Here is a 13,300-nt window from a genome sequence, read left to right on the forward strand (position 1 = left end):
AAAGACTGTTTTTCCACAAACTGGGGATGGGGGTGTCGGGTGTCACAGGGGGTGCGGTGCGGAGCTCAAGTGGCAATGTGCAGCCTGTTTCCTGTCAGGCCACGGACCAGTAATGGATTGGGGACCACAGCTCTAGGACTTTCTAAGAAAGAATACAATTTTTTGTTCATGGTACATCAGCCCAACAGTTATTAATCTTGTTTCATTTCCTAAAATCACTCCCAGATTTTATGCTTTGGTATAGATAAGATAGGCAGTGGGACATGTGCAATTTCTCATGGAATAGTGACAAACATCATCTCTTTTGTACCTACTCAAGAAAATGTCCTGAAATGTAAATGAGGGTGGCATTTGTTATGGATGTAACATGGAATCTTCCCTGTTCAAAGTCACTTACGGATATTGACAATCTATTATAACACACTGTGACTGGTATTAATAGCCTTGTACCCCACACTGGACCTGGTTAAAATAAGTATTCATAATAATAATAACAAACATTATTGAGCACTTAGTGCCAGGCATGTGTCAAGTGCTCTACATGTCTGAATTCATTTAATCCTTATAACCACATGAGGAGGAAAGCATAATGATAAGAGTCCAGGCATTCTAGCTTGAGTATGTTTTATTACTATTGTCTCTTCCTTCCCTACAAATATGGTGACATCTCAGCTCTCTGGGACTCAACTTTGAGCAACTTCATCTATTTGGAATAAAGCTGAGAACATGGAAGCAAGCAGAAACATTTCTGTAATTCAAACAAGCAACACTCTGTGTACGATTCTGCATGTTCAGCAGGCAGTTTTGAGCCAGAACAGCTGGGCTTTGCACTCTCGGGTCCTTTCGTAAAGGGTCATTGAGTCTGAACATGTCAGTGGAACCTGAGTTCAATCACTAATGCTTCCAAGTTATTAATAAAGGGAAATGAAGTTTAATCTGTTAGAAATTGAAGGCAAATACCTAATTGATTTTACAAGGACCTCTATGGATGGGGAAAACGGTGCTCGAAGTGGGCAAATATTTATCTATCTGCCACTATTTATTCTACATGAAAGTTCTAAGTAACTGAGAAGATTTGGATGTAGAAGAGAAGATACTTGCATGTGGATCTTAAAACGTGAAGACAGCAAAATGCCACCTTAAAAAATGCACTCTGGATTTTTTTCTTATGGTTTGACTAAGAAGGTAAAGCTCGACTGTAGAATAAATCCCTTTAACTTTATTTATCCTGTTTTTATTTTTCTGCTAGATCGCTCCTTTGATGTCCTCAAAAAATCCCAACATCCCCCAATGTTGCTTGCTACAGGCCGGCTTTCTGACATGCTGAATGGAGGTGACGAAGTCTATGCTAACTGTATGGTGATCGATCAGGTAAGGCACGACTGACATTACAAGGGGGATCGGTGCCTCTCTCCAGAACCCGAACATGTGAGACATATATTCGGCATTGTTGTGCTCCTTTGAAAATGGCAGCCTGAGAGCAGCACAGGGGATGCTGCTGTGGAGTCTCATCCTACGAGCGTTGAACTTAGGTCCTAACTTCAGAATACAACACACCTTACCCTACCAAGAAGCACCAGCAGGGAGGGGTCTTGAGACACTGCCAGGTAAGAGGAGTGTGAGCTCTTCAGTGGGGCCAAAGTAGGAAATGACAACTGTGTGGCCAATATCTTCTCTACAGCTTTTCAGAAAGTGTGTGTATGACCCGAGTAAGCAATATTTGCATTCAAATCCAAAAAATAGTAACAAGCAAACGCTTGATCCCAGCTTCATAGGGTACCGTCACATCAATTACTTGTTTAATTCTTACAACACATCAATTAATGTGTACCAAGGTTATAGAGCTTTAACATGAAAACAGAATAGTATCATGTTACAAGGAAGGTGGAGCGTTTTAGGATTTTCCACCCATTCCCTGATAGAGCCTTGTGACTTAAATCCGATAAAAGCAGATGGTTTGAGTGTGTCAGCATCTACTTATCTTTTGTTCTTTTCTCTAGCTCAGTGATCCTCAAATTTTAATTTTAAAAATTAAAATATAGTTATGGATCTGAAGATTTCTCTACACTCTAATTTATGGGAGATTTAAAGGACTTTCAAGAGTTTTTTTTTTTTTTTTTTGACAATAAACAATTTCTGCCTTATCCACTGATTTTAAAATCTAATTTCTATATGAGATGCTCTATATGTACACTCATTGGGCAATAAGGCACTTTAGCTTTTTTTGTTGTTGTTAGTGCACACATATTTTACTCATTTTTTTGTGTGTGGTAAAAATACTTAATATCTACTTTCTTAGCAAATTTCAAGTATTATGAACTATAGTCACCATGCTGTATATTAGGAATCAGAACTTATTCATGGTATAATTGAAAATTTGTACCTTTTGATCAACATCTCACAATTTCCTCCACCCTCTAAATCCCTGGTAACCACCGTTCTACTCACTGTTTCTATGAGTTTGACTTTTTTACATTCTACATATAAGTCAGATCACGCAGTATTTGTCTTTCTGTTGGCTTATTTCTGTTTGGCTTATTTCATTTAGCATAATGTTTTCCAGATTAATCCATGTTGTTGCAAATGGCAAGATTTCCTTATTTTTTAAGGCTTAATAATATTTATATGTGCGTGTGTGTGAAATCTGTGATATTGTGAAATACATACAGTCACGCATGGCATAATGATGTTTTAGTCAATGATAGATTGCATATATGGTGGTGATCCCATGAGATTATAATACTCTATTTTTACTATACTTTTTCTGTGTAACAAGTAGTTACTGTTGTGTTACAATTGCCTACAGTATCCAGTACAGTAACACGCTATATAGGTTTGTAGCCTAAGAACAATAGGCTACACCACATAGCCTATGTGTGTTGTAGGCTATACCATGTAGGTTTGTATAAATGCACTCCGTGATGGTCATGTAATAACAAAATCACATAAGGACACATTTCTTAGAATATATCCCCATCATTAGGTCAGACATGACTGTATTTATCCCTGAAATCTCCAAAGTGGTATCTTTTTGTATGCTAATGAGATGACTGGTGGCTGTCAGCCCTAGGGTAGCTTCAGGGTGGGGACTGGTCACAGGAAAGCCCAGGGCATGATTAGAGCCTTTGAGACTTTCAGACCCACCCCCATCCTCGGAGGAGGTGACAAGGGGTAAAGGTTATGTTGATCACTAATGGCCAGTGATTTAACCAATCTTGCCTACATAATGAAGCTTCCATAAAAACCCAAAAGGACTGGGCTCCAGAGCTTCCAGAGAGCTGAACAGGTAGGGTTCCTGGAGGGTGTGGAAGCTCCATGCCCCTTTCCACGTACCTCACCCGATGCATCTCTTCCTTCTGGCTGTTCATCTGTATCTGTATATCCTTTACAATAAACTAATAGACATGTTTCCCCGAGGTTTTGAGCAGCTCTAGTAAATTAATTTACTAGAGGGATTGGGGAAACCCAAATTTATAGCTGGTGGGTCAGAGGCGCAGGTAATACAATCTGGGGCTTGCGATGGTTGTCCGAAGTGGGGGCAGTCTTGTGGGACTGAGCCCTCAACCTGTGGGATCTGGCTCCGTCTCCAAGTAGTTAGTGGCAGAATTGAAAGGAATTGGAGGACACTCAGCTGAGGACTTGCTGGCTTGGTATTTTGGTGTGTGGGTGAAAAACCTTCCCATACATTTGGTCACAGACGTGTTCTGTACTGATTATTACGTGAGAGAATAGAAAATACAGAATTCTGACTTTAATGGATTTACTCTCTTGCCCTATTTTGTGAAGAGTTTAAATGAAATACTTCTTGAGTCCTTATTTCATTTTCTTCTGAGCCTCAGTGAGTACTATAGTATTTTCATTTACCTGAAGTAGCTAAAATTATAAATGACTCAAGGGGACAACTTAACATTTTTATGTGTTCTAAGATACATTAAAAATGCAAATTTTACCAAACCAAAGATAAGGTTAGGATATAATTTCTCTTTGGGAATATTTTAGGAGAGAGATACATTGCTTTAATAATGTGAAGCAAAAAAAAAAAAGGGAAGCATACCTTTAAAGAGAACTCAAACAGGCTAATTCAATAAACTGAAATGTAGAAGATTGTCAAATTTGTGCAATCAATACTGAGAAATAAAACTAAATCTGCACAGAAACCACAAGGTTCTTTGTATCAGTGTAGTATGGTATCATATGGTCTCTTTTATTAATACTATTCGAGTGTCTGCATGAATAACAAGGACAATGTGAGGCGCCCAAATTCTGTATATTTAAAATAATTTCTAGCAATATCTGGAAAGAATCCTGTCTAATTTCCTTTGTTTCCCTCAACCTGGCACAGAAGTCTAAAAACATAGCTAGTTTATATGCTCTGTTGTTTCTCATTAATTCTCAAGATTATTAACCTACCTGATGAGAAAATTCACATGATGGAAATTACTTTGAAAATTTCTGTCATATAAACTGCTTTTGAAAAAACTTTTTATTTGGGCATAATTTCAGTACAAAGAATCTCCATATATATTCTTTGCCCCAATTTCCATACCCAAATGTGAATATTTTACCATATTTACTTTATTATTCTCTGAGAATGTGTATGTGCATGCAAATGGTTAAAATATGTATGTAAATATTTTTAACCATTTGAGAATAAATTGAAAATATAGTGCCCCTTTACCCCTTTAATCTTTCATGCTGTATTTTCCTAAAAACATGGACATTCTTTCACATAAGCACAGTATAGTTACCTAAATCAGGAACTTATCACTAGTACAATACTGTTAGCTATCTCCAGACCTTACCTTACTCAACTTTAGTCGGTTGTCTCAATAATGTTCTTTGCAACATAAGAAAATTCCATTACATGAATTGCCTTTAATTGTCATGTCTCTTTAGTCTTCTTTAATCTGGGACAGTGTCTCAGTCTTCGTCTTTTTTTGAATTTTGTTTTTTATTGATATGTAATAGATGTACATATTTTCAGGGTACATGTGCTAATTTAATACATTTATATAATTTGTAAAGATCAAATCAGTGTAATGGGGATATCCATCACTTTAAGTATTTGTCTTTATGGTAGAAACACTTGAATTTTTCTCTTTCAGTTATTTTGAAATAAGTAATAGATTACTTCTATTACTATAGTCACCCTACTGTTATCAAACAGTATGCCTTATTTCTTCTATCAAACTCTATATTTGTACCCATTGTTCAACCTCTATTCATTCCCCTGACATTGATATTTTTGAAGAATACACACCAGTTTTTTTTTGTTTTTGCTAGAATGTCCTTCAATTTTGGTTTGTCTTAATAATTCCTCAGAATTGGATTCAGATTATGCATTTTTTGCAAGAATACTGCAGAAGTGATGATGTGTCCTTCTCAGTGCATTATATCAGGAGGCACATGACATCAGTTGCTCCTATTAATGGTGATTTTATCTTTGATCTACCAAGTTTCCTTTTAGTAAATGTACTGGTTTTTAAAAAATTATTAAGTATCTTGTTGAGAAATATTTTGAGTCTCTCTAAATGTCCTCTTACTCATTAGACTTTTATCCATTATTTTGAGCATTCATTGATGGTTTTTGCTGTAGTAAATTATTATGATGATGCTTGATGATTTAGGTTCTTAAAATTTCCCCCTTTTGCTTCTTTTCCTCTTCACTGCCCTATTTCCAGATGACATCATTCTCTTCCCTTCTGTCTTCTTCCCCAGAAGGGATGCCTTTTGATGACCACCACCTCAAATCACGAGTACTTTTAAACCCCTTTCTTAGAGCAAGTGCTTTGATTAACCAGGACTCTTAATAACACATGCAAGCTGGGTTTTCTCTTTCTGGTGATGATGTTTAAATGAGTCTTAGGCTCTGCACTGTCTCCCTCCCCTCTCTGCCATTCAGATTTTCCCAGGCTGCCCTTACTCTGCAGTCTTATGGCAGGAGTACAAGGGGTTGCTTGCTGGATTTGATGTTTATTTTATTATTTACAGGTAATTTGAAGTTTGGGGTATTTTCTGTCTCCTAATTATGCTATGTACATGTACTTTATGTAGTTTTATTTGTTGTTTTTGTTTGGTGGTGCTTTTTTGGAGATTCAGATTTATGTGACCACTATTACCTTGGTTACCCGGATGACTATGAACTACTTTTTGAATAAAGCTATGTACCTTTTAGGTTTTTTCTCAAGTATTTCAAACATTTCCCCTCATTTTGAGTCAGGAGGCATAGTTTTGTAATAAAGAACAACTTTATAAAACAGTTGGTCTTCTTTTTTGTGAATTATGGGATAGCAGCCACATGAACAAAAACACATCATGAAAGAATTATCTATTCACATAAAGCAAAACAAGAATAAACAAAAAAAAGATAAAGTGGAAGGTTTTAAATTGTAAAGATTTTATTCTTAGCTAAGCCAATCTTTCCTGTTTTTGCTCAGGAAATATTTTTCTTTCAACTTCTAGGTTGGTGATTTGGATATCAACTATATTAATATAGAGGGAATCACTGCCAACACCAGCCCTGAATCCATGGGTTCCACTATGGGGCCTCGGAGCTGCAAGCATGTCCTTCCTACTGAAGCCAGGCCCGGGATGTCCCCACTAAGTGAGAACAGTGAAAACACAGCGAAGATTGAAGCCCAGCCGTCTTTCATGTCTCCGTCTAGCTCATGCACTTCCAACTTGAATCTTTCTTTCGGTCTGCATGGATTTGAAAAGGAACAAAGTCATCTAAAGAAAAGAAGGTGAGATACTGTATTCTAGAGGAAAACTGTAGAAAAATCAAAGAACCTCATAGCTAGACTTGGAAAAGTCTATTTTTTAACTTTTTATTGTCCCCATCACTCTTATTTCTGTATCAAAACATGCCCCCTTTTAGGTTCCTATATTCATTGATTTGAAAGTAAAGACACTTAAAACCGACTAAAATATAATAAAGGAACACCACACTGAGATACCAGCTTACACTTAGTAGACTGGCAAAAATTATAAAGTCTAATAAAACTATATTTTGGGGAGAATGCATACAGCGGAAACTCTTATATTCAGTTGATAGGAGTGAAAATTGTATAACAACTTTGGAAAATAATTTGACATTATCCTGTAAAGTTGAATATGAATTTTTCTCCTGTGTAGTAGAAGACATATATGTGAGTATTTATAGCAGCAGAAAATAACTCAAGTATGGAACAAATAAATTATATATAGTTACACAATGGAATACTATACAGTAATGAAAATGAATTAACTACATTTACATGCATAATAACATGGATCTTAGATGTATAAAAAAGTAAGCCACAAAATAGTTCAGTTAGATTTCATTTTTTAAAAAGAAAATAAAAGAGAAAATGAAGGGGAAAGGGGAAAAAAAATCCCTAAATTCAAGATAACTGGGCCTGGCGTGGTGGCTCACGCCTATAATCCTAGCACTCTGGGGGGCCGAGGGAGGAGGATTGCTCGAGGTCAGGAGTTTGAGACCAGCCTGAGCAAGAGCGAGACCCTGTCTCTACAAAAAAAAAAAAAAAAAAAAAGGAAAGAAATGATCTGGACAGCTAAAATATATATAGAAAAAATTAGCCGGGCATGGTGGCACATGCCTGTAGTCCCAGCTACTTGGGAGGCTGAGGCAGAAGGATCGCTTGAGCCCAGAAGTTTGAGGTTGCTGTGAGCTAGGCTGACGCCATGACACTCTAGCCCGGGCAACAGAAGTGAGACTCTGTCTCAAAAAAAAAAAAAAAAGATAACTGTTACATCTAGGGAGGGAATTAGGTGACTAGGAATGGATTGGACCATAAGAGTTTCCATGGTATGGCCAAGGTTCAAGTTTCAAGTTGGGTGGGCTCCTGGGCGATTGTTTTATTTATATATTTATTTTATATTATAAAATAAAATTATAAAATATTATAAAAATATTAAAAAATAAAAAGTTATATTTATTTTACTTTGTTACCTTACATATATTTTCTTAGATATGTAAAAATGTCATTAAAACAATAGTTTATATGTATTTGATATGATTACATATATTTGTGTGTGTGCACGAATGTGTGTTTCCATATCTGCATATCTGTATTTGTCCATCCACTTTGTTGTCTATTTTCTTTAGGGAATAGGCTAATTTCCACTGATTTCATTTAATCCTACTTACCACTTTCTTAGGGAGTAGTCTGTTTTCCCCCCTATGTCCTAGCTCCATGATTATATGTTCATTTTCACATATAAAATCATGAATCAAATGAACATAGAATATATACATATATGTGAGTGTGTATATAAATATTTATCTTTAAATGAACATGCACATAGGTGAATGAATATTCAGCAAAGAATTAATTTATTAGAAAGGAGAGAAAGGGGGAGGAACTAGCAATCAGTAGGTGCCCATCACTGTGCTGTAGTTTGCACTGATATACAACTGGAGGTTGTAAAACTTTAAGTAATAGGTATTGGTACCAAGTGTTATGTCTCATTCATAAATAATAAAAGACTTACTTTAGATTTATATATTGTGAATTACAGTTTTGTGGATGCTGGGTGGTCATTACTATAAATTGAATTGATAGGCTATTTTGAACTGTCCACATGTCTGCTTGGGACAAGAGGCTGCTGACCAAGATTCTATACAGTTCTACAAAAATGGATTGAACCGTGTGTGATTAGTACCTTCTGGCAGGATCTTTAAGATCTGTCAAGTGTGTGACCCCCACTCCCAATCTTGAGAAGTAAATACGTGTTTTAGATGAGGCCCTCTAGGAATACAGGACAGAAAAGGCACAAATGGTCTCTCTGTTCTACTTACGCAGACATTTACAGAGTATGTAAATTATACTTTCCGATCAAGGTCTTGCTTTGGGAAGTTTAAACATTTCATTGCTACAGATAGAATTTTTCTTCTTTAGAATATAAGAAAAGTGATCTACTCTGAGTAAAGATAATTAGAAGCCTCTGTAAAGATGTCACAGCTCAGGGGGAAGGGACGAAATAAGGAGAGGAAGGAGAAACCATTCTGCAGAAAAACCCTCTGGCTGGTCCCACACGCTGATTTCATCTCCTGTGCACTCCCTCCTCTCTGAAAAATGTAGGAATGAGGGGAGAGGAGTGGTGATTCCCCGAAAGCCCCACTTGGCTCAGAGATGGCTGTGGGTCCTCCCTTCAGTGGATGTCATGGTGGGAGTGTGTAGCATAATTGATAATGAACTGAAAGTGACATGCACCTAATTCGTTAATAAGTGAATAATAGCCTGGGAGGCTGGGAACTTCTAATGAAGGAGAAATCTGGGAGCATGCAATAAAAATGGGGATTAATATAAAGACAAGGCAGACTTGGACCTAAGTCCTAACTTTTCTAAGATTTAAAACAATATTTTGGTGAAATGAAAATATACACAATATGTAACATATTATTTAAACTTACTAACTGTTTTGAGAAGCCACCAAGGGAAAATAAGCAATAAAACATCTATTTAGAAATACTATACAAAAAAAATTAGGTGATAGAAGACAAGTGTTTGTTTTATTTTAAAACTTGCGTTTTTCAGTCCTTTGTTTTACTATAGTCCACAGTGAGAGATGCCTGTTACACTGTGAATCTCTCCCCCAACTCCCACGGAATTTAAGTGAAGTTCTATGAAATAACATGTGGAATGTATTCCGATATTTCCTATTCTTTATTATTTTAAAAGGAAATTCTGGTTATAACCTAATGAATTGATTTCATATCCCACTCATGGGATTTAGGAAAACACTATTGTAAAATGAGAACCTGGAGGTAATCCTGAAGAATATTGTGTTTGCTGCCAATATTTTAGGTTACTAGCTAACAAAGAATAGTAGTAGCCCAATTTGATTAATAGGAAACAATATTTTGTAGTATGAAAAATAAAATACTGGTACTTATAGGTTGTATTCACAGTGATGGAGAAATGCTGTCTATAGCTGGAAAGGCTTGTGTTAGAATAGGATGTTATTGTAGGCCACCAATGACTTAAAGAACTAATTTTTATCAGTATAGAGATCACAAGTTGTAAGACAAATGCAGAAGGATAAGACATCAGCAAGCTTTGCCCACCCCCCCCATGTGTTCTTCTACCCTCAGATTTTTGTTGTATTAAGAAACCACATAGCATCTTGAAATATCTGTAATTATATTTTTGTAACATTCAAAGCACCAACATTTACCAGGAAGGTTTTCTTGACAAGTTTCAGTTTTTTAATGCAACATAATCCAATGAATGCTAAGGTATTTGGGTGCTCAAATGAGATAAAGTTTGAAGCCCACTTCCAATTTGTCCTTTTCTTCTCATTGCCAAAGTGAAGACCCTACATGAGTTCTCGAAGGAGAAAACCCCACTTTGGAAATCCATAGTGGTACCACTTGAGGCCTTTACTTACTGCAGGGTTTTCTGGTACCCAGGAGTGCTCATGAAATGGTTCATGGATTGGAAACTGATCTAAGTGTTTGTATTAAAGGCACCTATAAGAAAACCTCTGTTCCAAGAGTCATATAATTTATTAAATTGATATTCTATGTCCATTAAGTAGCTTATGGCTTTTAAAGAAAAATAACCCAAATGAGTTAATTCAAAGTTTCATTTTCTGGTTCTTTGTATTTCAAAATCAAGATAGTTTCATTGTTGGTATTAAAATTTTAACCCAGAACTGTTAACAACCAACAAAAAATACATTTGAAAGTGCATTGTATGTTAACGTGCCCATGAAAGCTGTTGGTTTGAGTGGTTTAAAATGTAATGTTACAGAATGAAACTGGAATGCAGAAGGTCAGATTCTTTTCTTTTAATTTTATGGTTATGAAAGTTAAATGAGGAAAGAAAAGTTGTTGTCAAGCAGAATTACTACCTGGTTCTGAGGTGGATTTTTCACAGGAACCATTTTTTAAAATCTCTACAAATGATAGCTTAGTATGACATGTTTGGGACCTTGTGCAAGACTCCTTTCTGAACTGTGTTGTGACACAGCTCTGAGGCGAGTCCTTCACAGGTCTCTCCTTCCTGTGCCTCTGCCCTCCTGAGCTTCCCAGCTGGGGGACACGGGAGAGAATGCCACGCTGCATATTCTCACATGCAAATCCCCCCAGTGGCTGTTTGGTCTGCATTTTAAATATTTGAGGGGTTACTATTGGGGACTTGTAATAATTACAAAACAGAAATGGTGAGGTTAGTGCTAACTCAAACTGGCTTTCCTTTCTTAAGGTAATTGAAATGGATTTTGCTAGGTAAAAATGTTTATTTGGGAAATATAACGTTTTTGTTTAAAAAGATTTGGAGGGAGGTAAAATAATAAAAACTAATTAAATATTATTTGGAAATTAAATGAATACCCATTGCACCTCACAGCAATAAGAGAATCTGAATTCAGAGAAACAGAAACCAGTGACTGTCTGCTTACTTGGTTGATTATTTATTTATTCACTAGCTTGCTTTGTCCTTTAGTTCTAGCCTTGATGCTTTGGATGCTGACAGTGAAGGGGAAGGGCATTCCGAGCAGTCACACATCTGCTACGCCCCAGTGTCTCAGAGTTCTTCAAGAACTGGCATTCCTAGTGGGGATGAATTGGATTCTTTTGAGGCCAACGCGGAACCGGATTTTAATATCTCCAGGGCTGAATCACTTTCTCTGTCAAGTAATCTGCAGTCAAAGGTATTCTCATTGGTATTAATTTGGTTTATTATTAAATGTGGAGAATATGTTAAGGCTATCCCTCTCTGTCTGAAAGACAAATTGTGTTTTATTCACACATATGAATTATTTTTTTGGAGACCCACATGATATCTGGTTGAGTCTGTTTTTTTAATCTCTCCCACTCTGTTTTAAGTTTTATAGTCCTTACAGTGGCTGACTGATGTTGTCATTAATTTACCATGAGTACATACCATCTTTTACAGACTTGGCAAATTTTACCATTTTATACAATGATTTCTACCATCATCCCTTAAACAAAGGGACAAAAACTGGTAGTATTAAATGAGTTTAAGTGATCAAACTTGTTTTGCTCACATAAACTTTTACTTGTTCCAGGTGATGAGGTAAATCATGTTAGTAAGGTAGAGGTGATGTTTGTTAAGCATTCCTAGCTGTGCAAACTAATCTGGAACATCATAAACTTTGACAGCTTTTCCATAACAGTCAGGTTTTCTCCTGTTGGCAATTTCACCTTAGATTTTCACTTTATTGTGCTTTTTTTTTTTTTTTAAACTAAATACATTCTTCAAATCTTGCAAGGAAAGCCCTTTTATGTTTGAATGTATGTTTTTATTTTATTTCTGTTATTATATATTTGTTTTCTTTTTAAGTTTATTTAATTAATAAACCTAAAAAGTTTATTTGTAAAACAATGTGTGCTATGGGAAAACTTCTTTTACTATGAATACAGAGTTGTTATGATAATGCCTTATTTTTTATAGCATGTTCCACAATATACAAAATTTGTTTTATAAATATACAAAATATATGATTTTCTCATAACTTGCCTGGAACATAAGTAGTGCTTTTATTTTATATTTTGAGCAGATGTGGTCTGGAAAGGTTAGAGTTGTGTCCAGGTGGCCTCAGGTTGGTGATGAAGTCAGAATTCAGATTTAGGTCTTCTGACCACAGATCCTGGGTCCTTTTCCGCTCAGCCTGTAGAGCTGTCATAATCTTTCCAACCTCAAGGTCATGTGATAGCTCTAGATGATAAGAAATGGGTACAGTTGTTAATGTAGACACTTCTTAGTTTTACATTTTGAATGGAATTGTGAAACACACATCATTATTTGACATGAAAAATAATTTAGTTTTTGTGAAACAGTTTCATGTTGCTCACTTTTAACAAGAATCTGTCCTATAAATATATCTTGCCTTGCCTGTGTAATTACCTAGTATAACTTTTTGCCAAAGGGTTTTGGACAATTTTCAACATTCCATTGTCATGAAAAAATGATTACCATAAATGACTTAAATGGAGAGAATGGCGTTGGCCAGGGCCCTTTGTGACCAGCTCACTGTTAGGGCTGTAGGACAGCTCAGGCTGGCCTTGACATCCAGGCCCAGTGAGTGCTGCCTGATAAGACAGTCGAGAGCCACAGCCCAAGGCCCTTTGAAGCAAGGTCAGGCTTCCATGTTCTACTTTCCTTTAGGCTCTTTAACTAAACCAATGAACTTAGGGTAACCATGTGTCTTCACTTAGGGGGAACAGAAGAGACCAGTGCTTATGAAGGACAGTTTCTGAAGACTTAATTTTAGTAAAGAATTTTGCATTATTTTCTTTTAGCCCTTAAGTGATATCTTAAAAATGCCTGAG

General features: G+C 36.2%; 1 protein-coding gene across 2 annotated transcripts in view; it reads left to right on the forward strand.

The window, feature by feature from the left end:
* ARHGEF28 (Rho guanine nucleotide exchange factor 28) overlaps window positions 1-13,300 on the forward strand; it is a 267,842-nt gene that overhangs the window by 171,118 nt on the left and 83,424 nt on the right. For both annotated transcript variants that reach the window (XM_069492767.1, XM_069492768.1), the window contains 3 exons: window positions 1,250-1,371; window positions 6,463-6,743; window positions 11,451-11,658. In XM_069492767.1, the coding sequence (XP_069348868.1) occupies window positions 1,250-1,371; window positions 6,463-6,743; window positions 11,451-11,658 (611 nt within the window). The remainder of the gene's footprint in view (window positions 1-1,249; window positions 1,372-6,462; window positions 6,744-11,450; window positions 11,659-13,300) is intronic.

Source organism: Eulemur rufifrons, chromosome 17, assembly GCF_041146395.1.
Source record: "Eulemur rufifrons isolate Redbay chromosome 17, OSU_ERuf_1, whole genome shotgun sequence".
Taxonomy (NCBI): Eukaryota; Metazoa; Chordata; class Mammalia; order Primates; family Lemuridae; genus Eulemur; species Eulemur rufifrons.